The 20,328-nt window shown below is 40.6% G+C and overlaps 1 protein-coding gene across 2 annotated transcripts; it reads right to left on the bottom strand.

Annotated features, from left to right (window-relative positions):
• Window positions 1–401: 401 nt before the first annotated feature.
• On the bottom strand, window positions 402–18,572 carry SFPQ (splicing factor proline and glutamine rich). 2 transcript variants are annotated; one of them, XM_072136857.1, is made up of 12 exons: window positions 17,476–18,572; window positions 16,734–16,922; window positions 15,781–16,082; window positions 15,600–15,695; window positions 15,242–15,438; window positions 14,394–14,478; window positions 14,205–14,319; window positions 13,913–13,958; window positions 13,718–13,836; window positions 889–941; window positions 556–618; window positions 402–453 (listed from the first exon to the last, which is right to left on the bottom strand). In XM_072136857.1, the coding sequence occupies exons 1-10, from the start codon at window positions 18,475–18,477 to the stop codon at window positions 918–920; spliced, it is 2,175 nt and encodes a 724-aa protein (XP_071992958.1). In that variant the 5' UTR covers window positions 18,478–18,572; the 3' UTR covers window positions 402–453; window positions 556–618; window positions 889–917. The 2 variants fall into 2 exon arrangements, with proteins under 2 accessions (XP_071992958.1, XP_071992957.1); XM_072136856.1 differs by lacking the exons at window positions 402–453; window positions 556–618; window positions 889–941 and adding an exon at window positions 9,122–9,902 and having other exon boundaries at window positions 17,476–18,571.
• Window positions 18,573–20,328: the final 1,756 nt, after the last annotated feature.

Below are 20,328 nucleotides of genomic sequence, written 5' to 3'. Positions count from 1 at the left end.
ATTGCATACCTCAGCTATGAGGCCAACAACTTTAGGCACCACATGAGGTTATTGGTTGCGTATGTTCAGGTCCCAACCCTGTTTGCATTTTATATTGTACGGTCATAGACCGGAGAATCGCTGTATGATAAATATGTTTGATGAAGGGTTAATCCCTAGTTAAAGAAGCAGATTGCTGAAAGCTTGTATTCTCAGATCCGACAAAAAAAAAAAAAAAATTCCTGTCTTTTATTTGTATGTATTGTTTAAAAAAAAAAACCTTTTACTGCCTGTTTATTTGCTGACATGTGTCATCACATTGTTTGTTAAACTTAACACCAAAATTAAAAAATTATATATATTTTTTTATAGAATTGTTAACCATTTACATTTTTTTCCCCCTGAAGAAATTAGACGAAATATATAAAAATAAAGTCCTTTATTAAAAAAGCCATCTGAATTTCAATAGCAGACCTGCAAAAAAAAAAAAATAAATAAATATCAATTAATTGTAGTACAATGTAGATTAGTCTATATTGCAGGCCATAGGCACAGAGCATTCACATATTTGTTTACCTTTTTCGCTTGTGAATAAATTTCCACATTCGCAATTGCAAACTGGACAACGTTTCCATTAGCCTGAAAATATAAATGCAAGATCTAAAAACCTTCTGAGAAGTGTTTAATTAAGACTAGCCTGCTCATCACATTTAGTGGTTCATCAAGTCTACTTTCTGTAGAATGTTCAAACATTGACTAATGGAGTAAAACAGGCATGCACATTGTCTAAAGAGACCCAGACCTCCATTCACAAGATCAGTGGGGTATCAAGAATTAAGGTACACAGTTGGATGCCTCCTAAAGATTTCCATGTGCTTATATTGTTTCTAGCTTAACTATGCAACATACCTTAAACCAAGAAGACCAGGAAGATCATATCAGCCAAGGTCTAGACTCCATACCTAGAGATAAGTAAACAGCAATTCAATTACTTTTCCATTAAGGGAAGTTAAAAAAAAATTAAAAAAAATCTGAAAAGGCAAACTGTAAGGTGACAACGTTGGGACAATTGAAAGGCAAATTTTTTTAGGCGACTGAAAGCATCAGTGCCAAATATTGAATTATTGACTGAATGGGACAACTATATCCCTCAGCACAGTCAGAATGGGACAATCTGTACATGTGCATTATGGATTCACAGCTGTACAATTATATAGATATTATCAGTACAGACATTGAACTAGTGCTGCAGTTAGGTCCATCATTTGGTGCACTTCCAGCGTACACTAGATATGAAGGGAAACAAATGCCAACAATGCAGCTTATATTTAGATATGGAGTGTTAAAAATACCACGTTTCCCCTAAAATAGGACATAACCTGAAAATAAGACCTAGTACAATTTTGTTCAATCTTAGCAATATAAGGCCTCCCCTGAAAATAAGACCTAGTGGCAGTCATTAGTAGATCTTTTATAGGTTTTGACATGGGTGAAGAATTTGTGGAATAAAATCACTGACTGTTGCAGGACAAATGCGCTACAAGCAGCTACATAAACATGAAGTGGTCATTTAAGTAAAGTGCCATTGCTAAACATGATTGGGGCCAAATATTCCTATCGTTCAGAGTTTGGAGAGTCATAAGGATGTTTGAGAAGTTGATTTTTTTTGTTCACCAATAAATGTAAATTTTTGTTCATGGGAATAAGACATCCCCTGAAAATAAGACCTAGTACCTCTTTTTGCTCCTAAATTAATATAAGACTGTCTTATTTTTGGGGAAACAGGGTATGGGCTAAATAAACTAAGGAGTGAGATTACACAGTCCACAGAATACCTGCCTCAACCAATTTACTTTATAAAGCGACAACAGCCCCAAAACCCAAAATACATCCCAAGTTCAGCTGCTACTTAAAGGTGCAGGTCATTAAAAGTTTACAGTAAAAATCTAAATCTGTAAATCTGAACCTTTAAGCAGCATTTTTCTGATATAACACTTCTGATTGGTTTTAAAAAGGGTAAAATCTTTAACAGTGCAGCACTTTTAAGGGCGATTGTTCCCATTTTACAACTTGCCACATGGCGCACAGCATCTTCATGTTCATACAACACTGCACAAGTTTTCTTAAAGGCAATAAACCAGTCACATTTAACAAGTGAACAGTATTTGTGACGTATAGCAACATCAGTTTATAGAAGGTGCTCATCAAGAGAAAACAGGTCCACATACAGTCATGGTGCTTAAACGTCAAGGTGACCATATTCTGTGGTTCAAGTTAAAGATCTATAAAAATTCCAGAAGTCGCAAACGTATTCTACATACTACATACCGGCTGAATCCCCAGGCACGGACTGGCTACAATTAAGAATATTTACGCATCGCTGTACATACATCTCTATGGACATTCCACAAAGTGTTACGTTGGTTCCTACTGCATTAGACTGAGCACACTGCATTATATATAGAATTAGTATGTACCGCTTCAAATACACTTGCAGATAACCTCCAACTTTAAATACATGGTATCAATATTTGCTTTAAGCTTCCATCCACAGGGACATTAAGAATTCCCTCAGACCTTCATAACTGAAACCATGCATCAGAGGCATTTTACATAGGTTTTGTATAGCAGATGCTGTAAGGGGAAATAAATTGCCTGCTGACCTGTGGGGGTCAAAATCCCATTCTCCAAAATCTGCCATTGAATGCTGCCTTGGAGTACAAAGGTAGACCAAGGATAGTGGCATTTGGAGGTGAATGAGCAGTACATAGCCAATTCCATATATAAACCAAAAGTGGTGCTCTAGAGTATTCTCCAAGGTTTTGGAGATGCATTCATTGAAAATCTTCAGGTATGAAGCAAATTCAAATGCTTACAGAAAGTGTCAATATTCTGGCTCAGGAGTTGCTGCAACCCATAAACACATTTATAGTACTCCAAATCCATATAAGCCTGCCTAGTTTTACCTGTATTTAAAGAATTTCAAACTCAATGTAAAAGTTACCCTAAAATTATACTGAATATAGATTCTAAGTAACCCAACAGTGAACTTTTCTAGCTTGCAGAATGCAGAGTTTTGAAGGAAGTCTTGAAGCAAAGTTTTTTTTTAAAAAAAGTAAATATTCCAATGATGGACAACCCTAGATACCTCTAGATTTGTTGCCAATAAGGTACATAGTTCAGGATCGTCTAGTGACAACCTTTTCAAGTGGCCAAGTAATATAAAAATATATATAAAAACACCAAAACAAGGTGCTACTAATACCTGCAACAGCATATTAGAGATTGGGTGACCAGGCATTTTATTTGCCATTTATTAAAGTATTGAGTATTAAAAACCATTTTTACGAGCAGAGTTTAGATCTTAAACGACTACTGCATGTACACTCAGCTTAAATGTAGACAAGTTAATAAAAAAAATGCACTTCCTTTACAAAGGCCAGTTGTCCAGTCCAATATATAAATGCAATGTAGCTGGCCAAAAAAAAAAAAAAAAAAAAAAAAAAAAAAAAACTTTAAGTACATTTATCAAAGATTTGTAAAGGTCAGTCTTCTAGCTCGCGCTTACGTCAACCATTAGCTCGCATTAACATACTATTGCACATCAACACAAGTACCCACCCAAACAGCAATTCCTGCTGATACAGTAGAGAGTAGCAATGAAATCCTGTAGGCAATTGCCTGCCATTATGTTTTAGCACCATACTTCATCCTGGTTGGGTATATTCAAAAAGTGCTGCACTGCATTTCATACAACAGAAGTGTTATTTCAGAATGCATTTTACACAGTATTTCACCAATGTAGAGGATTTCTTATGTACCTACCTGGACACGTTCAGCAATGAGCATCTTGAATCGGCACTACTACATCCGGGATCCTACAGTCCTTTGGTAGCACTATGATCCTCAAAGTTATGCACTGAAGAACTGCTTGCTACAGACGGCCACTAAGGCTGTAAGTGAAGTGGCTAAAACTCCAGTAAAAACATGTAAATGCATTCCCATGCCTATGGCTGCCAAGATCACAACGCTGAAGTACACATCTTTGCCTTTTTCAACGTCTTCAACATAATCCTCGCAGTGTTCATCAAAGGGCCCATTCTAAACAGTTGATGCAGCTTGCTTTTATAGCAAGAACATGCAAAAGGTTTCCAAAAGGCAAAAGATATTCCAGCTCACATTTGCCGATGCCAATTTCTTAAGATATCATACCTCTCAAAATGGCATCTAGAAACGCTGGACTTTGCCCACTAGTCAACAAGTAGAATATCTTGTATAAATTGAACCCAAGTGTACCAAGAAGGAACCCGGGCAGAAGTAGATTGTCTTATGCAAGCACTCTTTTGGGCAATATCCATCTGTTTAAAAATCCAGTTCAGGAGATCCAAGATGCACACAAGTTCCTCAACACAAGCCCATTTAAAAAAAAAAAAAAACCCCACCAATTTCAAAACTGCACACTGAGGATCATGAAAAGAAATTACCAATTTAAACCCCAATCTTAAACTAAAAGAGGCATACATTTAATGTTTTATTAAAGGGGTTGGCCACATGAATTAATGGTTTGTAATGTGTTCAAGTGACAAGGAATTAATATATTTCTATAAAAAAAGGTTTTGCACCTCATCTACCCACCATGACCATAAAGGGGTATGCCCATCTGGACATTTACTTTAATTCATTTGCCATATATACACACACACACACACACACACACACACACATTTCTTCAATTGGGGTTATAAAGAAAATGTTCCTGTGTGAAAATAATTTCTCCATATTGTCCCTTAGAAACAAAATAGCTTCCTCGGATACAACCACCTCACATTTTGGCAGCAGTGGCGAGACATACATACGCTATTGAGCTCTGCCTGACCACATGACTTCAGCGTTCATTACCACAGGACGGCTGGGGTACATGCAGTAACTCCCAGACATTTCATATACAAACACCCTTTGAGTCTTTCACTCCAGCTGAGGTGGCTGTATCCAAGGAGTCAGGCTGGTTTAAGGGACCATATGACAACAATTACAACAATTTATCTTCACACAGGAACATTTTTCTTTTAATAACATCTAATTGAAGAAATGTATATATGGCAGATTAAATTGAATGTGAATGCCAAGACGAGAATACCCCTTTAAGGTTGTATTCATGAACACCATAAGGTCCAGGAAGGGCAAAAGGCCACAGACAATTAGAGATCACATGACCCTCAATCTAACATTTTTTTTACCTCTGTTCAGAATGGTGTTGTGGACAGGAATTGCAGCTACGGGCTTTACTTTACATTTTAAGAATGCTGTGGGTAACTAAGGCTACTTCCAAACTGATGTGTGCTCACTACAGCATCACATTTGAGAGGGATGAGCACTGCTCACCGATCCCCTCTCCATGGTGATACACAGTGCCCAGCCATAAGTACGGCAAACCAGAGCATGTTCTTTCCACAGTATGGTTCTGAGGTGCCACATGCATGTCCCCACACGGACAGTGTGAAAAGGGCCTTAAAGGGTGCCTGTCAGAGACCTAGTTTTGACTGTAGAAGCTGATCACACCCGCAGTGCAAATAGGTCTGCCTTTTCTAAGCATTTGCATTACAAATATAATAGTAATTGTTGTAAATTACCTTGCACCCCCAAAAAAATCCTCTATTAAGTCACTGGGGTTGGCTCGGGTTTGGATGCATATATAAAAAAAAAAGTCTGTGCTGCAGACTGCTCAGCTCTTAGCCCAAATGTTTGCGCTCTTGTACAGCTCCTCCCTCCTGCTCTTTAACAGAGGTCACAGCCTGATGAGCTGGGATAGGGAGGAGCTGTACTGGAGCACAAAGGTGTGGGCCAAGAGCTGAGCAGTCTGCAGCACAGAAGACATTTTTTTTAAATACATCCAAAGCTCAACCCATGACTACAGAGAATTGACAGCGTTGTACAAATTACTACTATTTTATTGTAATACAAATGCTTAGAAAAAGGCACATTTTCACTGCAGGTGTGATGGACTTCTACAACCTGTTTTTAGTCAAAATGAGGTCCCTGGTGAAAGGTTCCCTTTAAAATGCATTTGGTAAAGTAACCAATACTCTGCTTCAGACATCTCCAAATAATGAGGTAAAAGTGGCCAACCACTAAGCTTATTTTTGGCACAATATTACAATTGAAGAATCTGCTTTAGCGCAGGAGGCAGTATTAGAAAGTCTGGTACATTTATTTCAATCAATGGTATCAATCTATTGGGTGAATGTTACTGCCTTATCTAGTGATTGCAAAGGGTGAGATACTAGGGTCTGCAATACAAGTCACCAATTGTTACTCAAGAACATTGCTCAAAAGCAGAGTAAATTCACAGTACAAGGACGGTCCTGCTTAACAGTTAAGGATATTTTCTTCATAAAAAAGCTTGAAGTATATTTGTAATATTAAAAACTAGGGAATAAGTTCACCAATACCAGCACTGTAGCCTGGAAACTGTTTAACAGAACTGAAGTATAACATTGGGGTTTAGTGGTGTCAGATTCATTTTAGACCACTGGCTGAACATACAGGAAGACTTGCAAATTTGGGTGCCAAATTACATACTTATGCTGAGTATGGCCCTGCCTTGAAGGTTGTCCATTTAGTCCAACCACAAACCGTTTTGCCTTTGTAGGAAGTGTATACTATATATACACACACACACACTGCATACTATACAGATACCATTCTGAATGCAAAAAATGTAACGAACACGTATGGACATTGTTGAAGCTTTACATTTTTCCATGACACTGAAATTTAAAGAGACAGAATTAAACCTTAACGAACAACCAGCCGATGTGGCCATGTCCTAAATTATACAAATCAAAGAATAGTTCAAGTTAACAGAAACCTATGATTTTTCATCACATTAAAATTAAATCTTGAGGGAGGGAAAGAAAAAAAAAAAAAAAAAACTGACAACATTTAGGAGGTTTTGAAGAAGTCTTCCTGAAGAAACGAGTTTCCCCGCAAGCAATATGAAGGTAACGATCTAAATTCTTAAACTTCTTGAAGTGTTCCGAATCAAGGGGGGGGGGGGAATAAAATATATAGGGAAGTGTGTATTTTTGGCAATAATTATTTTGATGCGTTATTTGTATGCTTGAAATTCTTTGAATAGACCATTAAAAGATTCCTTATTGCTTTACTAAAGGGAACAATAAATTTGAAATGGATAAAAAAAAAAAAAAAAAAAAAAAAAACTTGAAATGGAGCTAATTGGGATTACAAAGCGTTTTATTAAGAGACCAAATTTAAAGGTGTTTTCACCAGCAAGTAAAATGCTACTCAAGTACTGGAACATAAAGCTGAAGGTCCAATATGCTTCAAGTAATGACATCACTGTTTCACTGCCACTGCAGTAATCCAGCTTAGTGGACATGCATGTGCAGTAATAGACTGGTCCATGTAGAAAATCGTACAGGCGTGGGTACATAAAATTAAATACATAGCTGGCATAACTGCCCATTTCACTTGCTGGCAAAACCTCTGACATTTATGGACAAGCAACGATTCTAATCTATTATTCAATTACACATTAGAAAAATTTTAGCCATGAGTGCTAGAAACAAAAATCCAGAAGTCGTACAAGGATCTGTTTGAACTTTAACAGATTCTATGTTCAGTTTATAGGTAAAACTCCTAGATAAAAAAATATTTCTTCAGTGACTCGCTTACTACTGGAAAATTTGTATAGCTCGTCAATAGTGCCTTATATACTACACAAGGGATGCTGTTCGAGGCATTGTTCTCCGGTAAATATAATTGGAAAGTATACAAAAAAAAACAAAAAAAAAAAACATGTAACCAGCCACTTGTGATGGGAAAGAATAGGGTATTGAACTTTAAGTGTGTGTGGGGGGGGGGGGGGGGGGGGGGGTAGGTAAAAAAAAGCCACCATAAATTTAAAGGGCACCTACCACCACAAATCTACCTATAAAGGTAGATTGGGTGGTAGGTGGATCATTGGGACGTGAGGATAGCCCTTTTAAGGGCTAATCCTCACGTCCCTGCACTTTTTTGAGAACTTTAATTTGATATTTATTCAAATGTACTTATGTGGCTACCGGGGCGTGGAGTAGCCGCTTATGAGATTACACGAGGCGGCTACTCCACGCCCCGGTAGCCACTTTACTCCTCCTACTCACCCATCTTCGGCGCGCAGCTCCGCGTAGCTGCGCGCCCTCGTCCGGCGAGCCTGCCGTCTGCGCATGCGCAGAAGAGCAGGCCCGCGCCTGCGCGGTCACAACTCCGAAACAGGCGCGGGCCTGCTCTTCTGCGCATGCGCAGACGGCAGGCTCGCCGGACGAGGGCGCGCAGCTACGCGGAGCTGCGCGCCGAAGATGGGTGAGTAGGAGGAGTAAAGTGGCTACCGGGGCGTGGAGTAGCCGCCTCGTGTAATCTCATAAGCGGCTACTCCACGCCCCGGTAGCCACATAAGTACATTTGAATAAATATCAAATTAAAGTTCTCAAAAAAGTGCAGGGACGTGAGGATTAGCCCTTAAAAGGGCTATCCTCACGTCCCAATGATCCACCTACCACCCAATCTACCTTTATAGGTAGATTTGTGGTGGTAGGTTCCCTTTAAGTTTGCTCATGACTTCTTCCACCCAAAGTAAACACTTTACCCATCTGCAGCTATAAGAGCCCCCTCCATCTGCTACACAACACCATCAGGTTTCCCCATTGAAGGAATTTACAGGCATTTCAGTGAATTTTTTCACACACCGACCAGAATACATATTAATCTTCAGGAACAATCTGGCCTGAAAATCCTATATAAAATCAATCAATGTGATGAAAACCCAATTGAGATTATATTGTCAGCTACAGCTTGTAAAGATCACCCTGGAAATGAGATTTTTAAAACACAATTCAATGACTCCTACCTGGGGGGGGGGGGGGGGGAAATCATGTATCATGTATGTTTTCTTTCTTGCCAAAATATGAGATTTTTAACCGTTTCTATAAAAAAAAAAAAAAAAAAACCACCACACCATCATATAATGGTGCACCTTCCAAAAAGATTGACACCAAAAGTTACTAAATTTTGACTACTTTAAAAATCGTTCTGCCCAACCATTTGCCAGTGTCCGTACTGACCATGTTAACCCAACACAATAAGCATTCCACATTTTTATTTAGAAGTTTTTTTTAATACAACGGATTACAAGAACAAATTTCATGGAGAGTCTACTACGTCACAATATTCTGTTACATAAAGATAAGCGTTCGTCGATCGAACCCAGTAAACTGGGAAGTTGCATCATACTGAACTTAACCACTAACTTGAGAAAACCACAGCTGTTATACAGCGGAACTTGTGCTGCACAGAATGATTCACCTGTCTGGCGAGGTGTTGCCGACCAGGATTTGCAATCCATCCCTCGGTGGCAAAGTCAAGGCAAGTCATGCAGTGGTCTTACCAGGCCACAAAGGGGGTTTTTTTTTTGCGGCTTTTGAGAGGTCAACACAGCCGCCTAACAAAGATTAGTGGTAAATGTTTGTGTCGTATAGCATCCAGTATAGCTCAAGCACAGTTTAAAAATATTAAAAAAAGGGGAGATAAGGGAGTCCACATAAACGTCATAAAACAAATGAATGTCACAAATTAAATCTGCATATATTAACTGGCTTTACAAATACTGGGTCAAGCAAAAGGCATCCGTAAAATTGTTACCTTCTCGCTAAAATGCAAGTTTAAAAAAAATATATATTAAACAAAAAGTTAACATTAGACTTAAGGGAATCTATTTAGAACCTGGGTTTTTTGTTTGGCCCTTCATATTCATCTCTTCCCCTGCCATAACCTCCAGCAGCTGCTGCAGGAGGTACAGCCCCAATCCCTCTGGAAGCCTGTGCATTAGGAGTCCCTGCATTGCCCTGGACAAAGCGATCATTACGCTATTGGAAATTTCAGTTCATTACAGAAGAAGTCCACGTGTACAGTATGGTTATTTTTAGAAGGGTCCCGTAGTCAAGGTCGTCGATACAATCAGCCGATCCACAGGTACGAGGAACATAGAAAGGAAAAAAGGGTAATTTGCAAATTAGTCAAGTATCACATTTACCATGAGATACGCTCCCACAAAACTTTGACAGACTAGTGCTGAAGGCACACAAGATGAACTGATGCTAGAGATGCAAGTCAACTTAGGTACTCCATTTTCCAGTACCCATTATCCTAGCAGACACGACCCTACATTTATTTAAACAAGGGATGCCTGAACGGCTTACTGCAAATCCAAACTACAAGCTACTTCAAGGCCCTCATTACCAAGAAGTATCCTGGGTCAACCAACACTTCTGGACAATAATATGTGGAACACTGCACATGTTAAGGTTTAGAATCCCACAGAGATCCTTTCCGGCTTCCTTGGCAACACAAATGTGCTCTAGTGATCATTTGCTTATCACACCTCTAAAAAAAAAAAAACTTAAGTTTGCTGCACAAACATCAAATGAGCAGAAAAGCTGGAACATAAGCGATCTAGTGCTAGTCATCTTTGACTGTTCTAACAAATCGAACCCCATGTATAGTGGGAATTAGGCAGTTTTTGTAGCATTCAAATTGGCACCAAACATAGAAACCAGACAACAGATGCTTATTCAGAGCACCCAGAGAACTTGTCAATCCCTTACACGTTTTGTTGCTACAAAACCAAATTCTGCCAAGATTTCTAGAAACCAATATTCAGATCCAATGTATATATGCATGGTTGCATACAAATACATTTGACAAGATCTCAAATTTCCATATACTTGTATTCCCCATAATACAACATGGAAAGCGGAAAAACCTTCCCATTAACCATTTAAAAAGGATGGCCTCTAAGGGGTCACAAAAACACTTAATACCCTGTAGCCACATTTTACTCCAGGAAAATGGCACAGGTTTTATTAGCTTTTTCAGATTGTTTTATGAAAAACACAAGTATTTACCAGACAGGTCCTTTTGGAAATATCCACACTGCTCAGATATTAAAATACCCACACTATGAAAAAGCAGCATAATTAGTAGGCAGCATGTTATAGTACAATAGTGGTAAACCTATGGCACAGCTGTCACAATACCCTCCAAGGGCATGCAGACCATCGCCCTAGCATAGAGTTTGAGCCATCCTCAGCTCTATTTTCCACCACCACCACCACCACTTAGTGGGACTACAGAGCGAGGTACTGTCAGATCAATGAAGTTTCTGCTCTGGGCTGCTTTCGATGGTACCGCTATTCTCTGGAAGCCAATACCGTCAAAAGCTGTGCTAAAGCAGGAAGCAACAAGTTATTGCCAAAGTTATGTTGACCCGTCACAAAAAACAAGTTGGTTTGTGGTAACACTTGCCCACTTATTCTTTAAAGTTAGGTATGAAAATATTCCAGGCAAACTCCACAAAAGCAGCACTCTAGCTTTTTTTTTTATGGGTGAATAAAAACACCATCACCAAAACAAGTACAAGTTTCAGTTCTGCTCAGGAGCTGAAACATAGTATTCTTCAATTATTAAAATATCATAAATATAATGCTCCTTTCTTGAAGGTTTGGAATATTTAGATTTTTGGGTCGGTCCTTTTTCTAAATTTACATTGTGCTTCAAGGCTGATTACTTAAGGAAGTCCTATAACATGCTGCCTGCAGATTGCACTGCATCTTCCATGTTGACAGGTTTTCTTTAACGGATGTTGAAAATTCTGATAGATCCTTTAACAGTGTTTTCCAGCCACTGGATCATGCCCCAGTGCTGGGCTCATTTATTCCAGGGCTACAAGGAAAGGAGTGGAAGCTCAAAAGGTGTGGAACACTCAAGTAAAGTGCCCTTGCTGGTGGTTTGGGCAGTGGAAGGTGGGTGCAGGCCTGCCATAGCTGACCACCACCAGGAAACAGTCAACCAATCCTACCTCTATCCTCCTGTACTACCCGCTCTTCCAATCCCCATTAAAAAAATTTTTAAAGACAAGGACCACTGCCACACCCTTTCCATAGAAGAGTGAACATCGCTAGCGACTATATTAAAGTAGCCTGACCTAGAATGGTTAGGAAGACCTGTTGTAGAGAAGTTTATTCAACCGTAAAGATCAAATGGCACTACAAAGCCCACCTACATTACTTAAGCACATGTAGGTCACTTACACTACAGTGAAGCAGGCTGCCATTTAGTGATAGTCATGACCTTTATGTCATGTTAACTTTGGAAAAATGGAAAAGGTTTACCAACAATAAAGTGGGTTGGAGGTCAAGCTCAAGTGTGATCCCCAGCTGACCCAAATTTCTTTCCACACCAATGTTGCGACATTGCTTTTTTTATTTTTAAAGTTTAACTCTGAGACACAGAACAAATTAAACTACCACCACAAAAGCTCAACTAAACCAAGCCTACTGAAATTAAGCAGACCTTTGTATACAGCAGCTTCTTTTGGTTAAAAAAAAAGTTCACCTCTATTGAATGAAAAAAAAAAAAAAAAAAAAGGAAAGTCAAGCTGCTTATTTAGTAGTCACTAAAGGACTTGTGTGAGGGGGAGAGAAAAAAAAAAAAATTACTAATGAGCACGTCACTCATTTTCCTGTGTGGTCCCACAGTCCACATAGCCACCATGTATTTTTACCTGTAACAAATTTTAAGCCCCATCCAAACTGCATGTATGGGTACATATGCTGATATACGTCCCTATAGACAGCCATTGCGACCCCGCGGCAGTACATCTCTATGTAGGACCAGGAGTGCCATTTCCTATGGAGAGGGTAGGGATGAGAAGCGCACTCCTCTCTAACACGCCATGTGCTGTAGCTGGGCGTCCATGTCCATGTGAATGATGCCCAAGGATGATTTGTAAAGCACTAGCACTAAATATTAAAAAGTTGTAATGTACTGCAGTAAACATACATTTCCAAGGCAAATAGTGAAACTGCAGCATATCTATATTTTATGCTTTTTCAACTTCTGTAAAATTTGTTTGCGTCAAAGAGCCCCACTCCACATACTCTAGTAGATAATAAAACTACACGCATCTCCAGAACTCTGCAGCTTCTATGCTGTAGGGTCCCTGTGTAGCAGCACAGTTAGAAATAAGATCCGCTCTGCTCATGTGCACATGTCATTCGGTGGCATCACTGCTGCATGGACAGCACATGGGCCTCTTTACCCAGAGGGAAGAGAAACTGGGGAGCAAGAGGCAAGTCCTGCAATTTTTTTTTCAATGGTTTTTATGGCAAAATTAGGTGCCTTGGCTCATACACAAGTATAGATAGTATACCCAGCCACTGCACTGATCAATCCTAGTCCATTGCACTAAACAAAAAAATTAAAAAAAAATCTGAAGTAACCAAAGTTCAGTCTTAGGCAGGAGATTGCAATGCAAAGGTCAACTCTTTTCCAGCAGACTTGGCTTAGGTGCATTTTCACTACTGCATAATCATTCTTACAAACACTTGCCTAGAGTAACCAAATACTTAACACATTTTACACTGATTAATGAAGAGAATGTCAAAACAGCTTAGAATATAAGATTTTAAGCTGGGCGCAAAACGCTCGAAATGCTTAATGATTGGCAAACTAAAAAAAAATTCTTCTTGATTCAACAATTCAAAGTCCAACAAAATTTTTAGAACTGAGCTTTTTGCCAAGATCCTGTATTTCAAGAACCATGTACAGTCATTCATTGATTACTTTTGAAATGTAATTCTGTACAGTGGTGGTTTCATCAGATCACACTAGGATACATTACCATGTCTCCTGCCATAAGTGATGAAGCAATTGCTGCCTGGGTCACACCTGGACTGCCATCATAACCCATACCAGGTGCCCCAAGAGGTGGGTACTTCTGTGCTGCTGCAGCATAGGGATCTTAAAAGAAAAAATAAGTTAGTGCTTGTCAAAAGAAAACAAGAAAAAACTCCACACTTCACAAGTAAAGACTCACCTCCCATGGCCATGGAGTTTCCTCCCATGCGCAACTCTCGTTCTCTCTGCAAAATAAGTATTTTTTTTTTTTTTTTTTAAGAGGAGGCGGCCATGACCGAAAAACATTAACATGCAAGATACCCATTAACAGTATATTGGCATCTGTTTAAACTAGCCATTTTACACCTTGCATGGAAGCCAGCAGCTTTCCACTGGAAAGACTCAAGTGACCACAGTGAAAAAATTTAGTGTTTGAGATGGGACAGGTTTTCTAATATAACCACTGCTCCAATTCATTCAAAAGCACTTACAGGGTCCATGTATCCCATTCGGTAACCCTCTTCTCTTTGGCGCCTCATCTGCTCCTCCATTTCACGCTGACGAAGCATCATCTCCTCTTCACGTCTTCGTCGTTCCTCCTCTTGTCTGTAAGCATATATTTGTCAAGCTGGAAGTTTAGAGACACAAGGTCCAAAAGATAAACAAAAATTACAGCTTACCTTAGCTGCATCTCTTTACGTTTCTGCATTTCTTGGTTATGTAGTTCTTCCATTCGTCTGAGTTCTTCTTGTCGTCTCAGAAGATCTAGAAAAAAAAAAAATTACCTCAGCTTTATTATACAAGGCTGCATACACATTGGGTTTTGCAGGATGCATGAGGGCTGCTTGTGAGACTTATTCCCCATCTAAAAATATAATCTCTATCTAAATATTAAATTGTGCTTTCATTAAAAGCAGGCACACTTCAAAGAGCAACGTTTTAAAGGAAACCTACCATTTGATTTGATGCATTATGAAGCAAACATACCTTGAGACTGCTGTAGCTGCATTGATGCAGGATCATATATTTGTTAAATCCCTGTGCCAAGTGGTTTTGCTGATAAAACATAACATAATGAAGCTCTGCCCCTTCTATGGCTCCTTCAGTGCTTGGTTTTGCACTTTTCCTAGCCTACGAATTTCTTTGCAGGAAAAGATGATGCAATCACTTCTCTCCCTGCCAGACAGAATAATCAATTGCTGCACCATGCCCAAGCTCATGTGTAGGAGTGATCCAGCTCAGGTTGATTAGTCATGCTTGACTAACCTCCATTTGCAATTACAAGCAAAGTATTTATCTTGGCAGCGATGCTGATCCAGCTTTCCCAAGTTCCTGAACGTTAATTGTTTTTTCAGCAAAACCACTCAGCTCAGGGAATATTCAAGATAGGATCCTTAAGGTATGTTTGCTCCATAATGCATAAAGGTTTCCTTTAAATTCTATCCATCATTCCTAGTTATGAAAGCTGCACTAGTGCATTAAGTATTTTGTTACTGCCAGTGTGCTTTCAAATTCATTTTAAACAAACCTTGTCGAAGCAGGTTGGCTTGATGTTCATGAAAAGCATCTTCCATTTCACTTTCAAGCTTCTCTTTAGCTTCCTTCATGTTTTTCTCCACCTGTTGTCTTTGCTGTTTCTCCATTTCATCCAAAGACTTCCACCTCTGGGAATACTCAAACTCAAAGGAGCCATGCTGTGCAAACCGAGGTGGAACTTCTCTCTCCCTGAAGATAAGATTGTTTGATAAGTGTACGCACTGTTACATCACCTGCTTTGATGAAGCCGAATGCATGGCAGTCCTTTCACAACTGGCTAGTTCCATGATCAAATTTTTACATGCATGGTGAATGACTACATAGTTTATAAAACAAACTTTCACACTTACTTTTGATATAGGTGATTTTTCTGAGCAAGTTTCTCAGGAAGTCCATCCTCATCATCAAACTGCTCTAGGGGTTCCACAATCACAGGCATTGGTGTTCTAAAATTGTAATATAGCAGTAATGGTCAAACCAGCAATGTTTTTTCGATAGAATTTTATGAAGCCTTATAACCAGTAAACTTACGTTGTCAAAAGAAACACTCCTTCAGTACATCTTTCATAGGCTTTTCTGGCTGCTGGTTTTGCAGCAAATTCAACAATCCCCTTTCCAGTGGATCTCCCTCGGTCATCCACTATAACTACAGCCCTCTCAACTGGTCCAAACTGACTGAAGGCCTCTTCTAAGAGCTCATTTGACACAAATGGAGACAAATTGCGAACAGAAAGAGCAGCAGAATGAGTTGCAAATCGTACTCTCAGTTGTCTGCCTCTCATTGGGAAGTCATCAAGCTCTGCTTTGGCAATTTCAGCCAGCGCCCTTGTTTCCTAAAGAGAAAAAGGATTACATTTACAAGCAGCAGTAACACAGGCAGTCCTACTGAAATATAATACAAGTATGTCCACAAAAGCACCTGTCACTTGATGGGTGCCAAATTAATAACTTCTAGCTTTAGGACAGACAGGAGTTTGACATCTTTTTTACTGGATAACATACAAACCCATTGCTTTTTAAGGGTCTGATCAAATGTATTTTTCAGATGTACAGAGCATGAGATAGGAGGGGCAGTACATGGGTGACATTCATATAGGTTCTAATTTTTTTCAAATGTTGGTAGGCAACCCAACTGGCCAGAGGGAAGAAGCAGATGCTAGCAAACTGAACTTCCTGCATTTCTCTTCCCCTCCCAAAAAACCTGATAGGTCACAAAGTGCAAGAAATCTGGCATTTTTTTTTACTCAGCAGTTACATTGCACTATATTACAGTACTCATCCACTGAGGGGGAATAGTGTGCTAAGAAAAGCTATTGAAAAATCCTTGACTTCAGAAACCTGCGTAACACACAATGTGTTTCAAGTATAAAATCTAGCAACAATTCATATCACTATAAAAAACATTTGTGCCAGAGCGAGAGGCTCCAGGGCTATCTGATGTTAAAGAACTGCAATAATTGGAATGGAAAAGGAATAACACTCACCAGCTTAATAAAGCCAAATCCTTTGCTCTTGTTGATGAACACTTCCCCGGGTTCGCCATATTTTGCAAATAGCTTCTTGAACTCTTCATCACTGATATCAGTGGGAAGATTTCCCACAAACAGCCTGCAGCGCTGCGTGTATGTCTTCTCTCCAGGCCTCTTCAGAAGGGACAGAGTGGCCCTAACACCCTAAAAATGACAAAGTAAAGCAAGTAAACCTCCTGCTCTGTGTATATAATGTGAACGTCAAAGCAGAACAGTTCAAGTTGTTCATGACAACCAATCAGGGCTAAGCTTTCATTTTCCCACAGCTCTTTATAAAATTTATGCTGAGCTCCGATTTCCACGAGCAACTAGAACAGTTTTACCTTAACAAATCAACCAGTATCTACACAACATATAAAAAAAGAGATATAATTATATATGAATACACCAATTATACACAGTCTACGTGCCGGCAGCTACACTGCACACTTCCTGTGCTTCCGCCATGTACCGCTGCACATGGATAAGGGCGGAGCTTGATCCCAAAATGGAGGCCACACAATAGACAACACAGCCCGGGCGCCATTTTAGAGACGTCCTTCCCATGCTGCGTGATAACATGTAGACTGCCGCTCCCTCAGCTACGGCTAGCCGATAATTAACACTCAATCACACAGTGCGACGCACGCTACGTGTGCGGTAAAACACGGCGGAGTACACATTTCTATACACAGTACAACATCGTTTGTCTACTTACATCGTTCCAGCCGCCCTCGTCTCGGGTTTCCGCGGTTGCAGGCTGCTGTTCTTGTGGCGGGGGATGGGACTGAAACCTGGACTGGTGCGGCCTCTTCTGGCCGGGCTGCGGGTTAGGCCCAGGTCGCTGCCTCTGCTGATTTTGCTGCTGATTCTGCTGTCCGGGTCTCTGCTGTTGTTGGGGCTGCCCGGGCCTCTGCTGCTGATTCTGCTGTTGAGGCTGGCCAGGCCTTTGCTGCTGCTGATTCTGCTGCTGTTGAGGCTGAGCAGGCCTTTGCTGCTGCTGATTCTGCTGCTGTGGAGGCTGAGCAGGCCTTTGCTGCTGCTGATTCTGCTGCTGTTGCGGCGGGCCGGGCTTCTGTTGCTGTTGGGGCTGAGCAGGCCTCTGCTGCTGCTGCTGCTGATTCTGCTGTTGGGGCTGAGCAGGCTTCTGCTGCTGTGGCGGCTGTGACGGAGCCGGGCTTTGTCCGGGAGTATTGGCTTTAGGTGGCTGCTTGGGCGCCGGGCTGGGGGTAGTGGGCTTCTGTGCGGGCGGCTGCTGCGGAGTACTGGCGGGCTTCTGTTGGGGGGACGGTGCGGGCTTGGTTTGGGGGGACGCGGCAGGAGTCTGGGTAGTGGGGGTTTTGGCTGCGGGTGTTTGGGGAGTCTTCGGGGTCTCCTGGTTAGCGGGGGGCTGAGCGGCAGGCTTCTGCTCCTGGTTGTTCTGCTGTGGGGGCTTCTGTGGCGGCTGCTGCTGGGGTGGTTTCTGCTGATCCTGCGGCTTCTGTTGCTGTTGCGGAGGCTTCTGCTGGTTCTGTTGATGCTTATTCTGGTGTTGATTATAATGACCGGAAGGGCCGCGGTTCGAGTCCATGTAGCCGTGTCCACGGAAATTCTGCATACCTCCCATGCCTCCACGACTGCCGTTACCCCGCCGGTAGATGTTCATTCCCATGCCCATTCCTCCTCCGCCCATTCCTCCTCCGCCCATACCTCCACGGTTTCTAAATCTATCACGGGACATTGTTACCTAAAACCGTTGTAACGTTCGTCACTAGAAAATGGCGACGTAGAAGACGAAGACTGCGAGGCGGCTTTGTCCTTTGCTTATGTAGAAAAACTAAGTTTACGCCCCCTGAAATGGTAACCAATTAGATAAGCTTAACCAACTAAGCCCTGGAGTTCATTGGTCGATGTGCCTGTGGAAACAGGAACAGGAAGGCGGTGTGCTCAGTAGAGCTCCAACTCTGATTGGGTAGTTTGGTGATTGACAGGTGGTGCAACCAGTAAGGATTCTGCGAGGTTCTGGCAGTGTCATGTAGGCAGATGTTTGTCTGTGAATGAATGGATGGAAGCGGCTATGTGTACTGCACAGTGTGTTATATATTACAGGCAGACTTATCAATAAGTTACATTGTAGCAATGTCAATGATGAAATAGTAACATGGAATAGAGCTGCATACTGGCACCCGGCAGTCCTGGTCTGCTTCCTGAAACTATACCATCATTATTGCCATTCAGTCATTGCTACATACTGCACCACATTTATCATGTGCTGGAGGTGGCATAATGGGTTAAATCTGGCAGCATGGCCAAGGATTGCACCTCTTTCAGGGCTTGTACAGCCCTCTCGTCCAACACCCGGTAAACGTGGCCCAGTGTGTATACTGATTTATGGTTGTAACACCATTATAAAGGCACAAGTACTTTATGTTACAGTGTTCCACGTAGTCTCCCTCACCATAGAATTATATGGAGCAGCAGGATGCTCCACCAATTAGTTAGAATGGGACCCACGGATATTATAGGATTATAGAGTGATACATACATTCTGTAAAAAATAGAGACTGAAAGAAATATTGCAAAGAATAATCACAAATGATTTTACAAATACAGGCAGTCCCTGACTTAAAGGGGTATCCCATTTCAACAAAATTTCCATCATACTTTCTGTATCAATTCCTCACGGTTTTCTAGATCTCTGCTTGCTGTCAATCTATAGAAAGCTTCTATGTTTACTGCCAGTGGACAGAAATCTGACCATGGTCACACAGGTGCATGGCTCATTATAACCCACAACTCTAATTACTCTCTATGATACTAACGAGCCGTGCACCTGTGTAACCATGGTCAGATGTCTGTCGACTGAAAGTAAACAATTAAACTTTCTATAGAGTGACAGCAAGCAGAGATACAGAAAACCATGAGGAATTGATAAAGAAAGTATGATGGAAAATGTTATAGCTTTTCATCAAACAAACAATAGCATTTATTTGTTGAAATGGGAATACCCCTTTAAAGGGGTATTCTCATCTAGGCATTCACATTTAATTTAATTGCCATATGTAAACATTTCTTCAATTGGATGTTATAAAAAAAAAATGTTCCTGTGTAAAGATAATTTCGCATAAAGGTAGCCATGTTGTCCCTTAGAAACCACATAGCTTCCTCGGATACGACCACCCCACACTCCAGACATGGGCTATAACGCCCTGCCTGACTACCTGGATTCAGCAATCATTACCACAGGACGGCTGTAGGACCTGCAGTAACTTCAGGACATTTCATATAGAAAAACTTTTTATTTCTTTGTGCAATCCCTCCAGCAGAGGTGGCCGTATCCAAGGACACGGTCTTGTTTCTAAGGGACCATATATGACCATTTATGAAAAACTATCTTCACGCAGCAAAAATTTTTTAATAACATCTAATTGAAGAAATGTATATGTATGGCACATTAATAAAACTGAATGTGAATGGCCAGACGAGAATAGCCCTTTAAAGGTGTACCTCAAGAAGAAAAGATTCTCAAATATACTCAGGATAACAAAATAACACATTCTCTAATTCATTATTAACAAAATTACAGCATTTC

Source organism: Engystomops pustulosus, chromosome 2 (assembly GCF_040894005.1).
Source record: "Engystomops pustulosus chromosome 2, aEngPut4.maternal, whole genome shotgun sequence".
Taxonomy (NCBI): domain Eukaryota; kingdom Metazoa; phylum Chordata; class Amphibia; order Anura; family Leptodactylidae; genus Engystomops; species Engystomops pustulosus.
This window is presented reverse-complemented; position numbering and strand designations above follow the sequence as displayed.

Excerpts from the sequence above, each read along its gene's own strand:
- SFPQ (XM_072136856.1), bottom strand. The coding sequence starts at position 18,477 with ATGTCCCGTGATAGATTTAGAAACCGTGGAGGTATGGGCGGAGGAGGA. Across the intron at positions 13,959-14,204 it reads GAATGGGATACATGGACCCT|AGAGAACGAGAGTTGCGCAT; the intron begins GTAAGTGCTTTT and ends CTTATTTTGCAG. Across the intron at positions 13,837-13,912 it reads AAACTCCATGGCCATGGGAG|ATCCCTATGCTGCAGCAGCA; the intron begins GTGAGTCTTTAC and ends TTTTCTTTTAAG.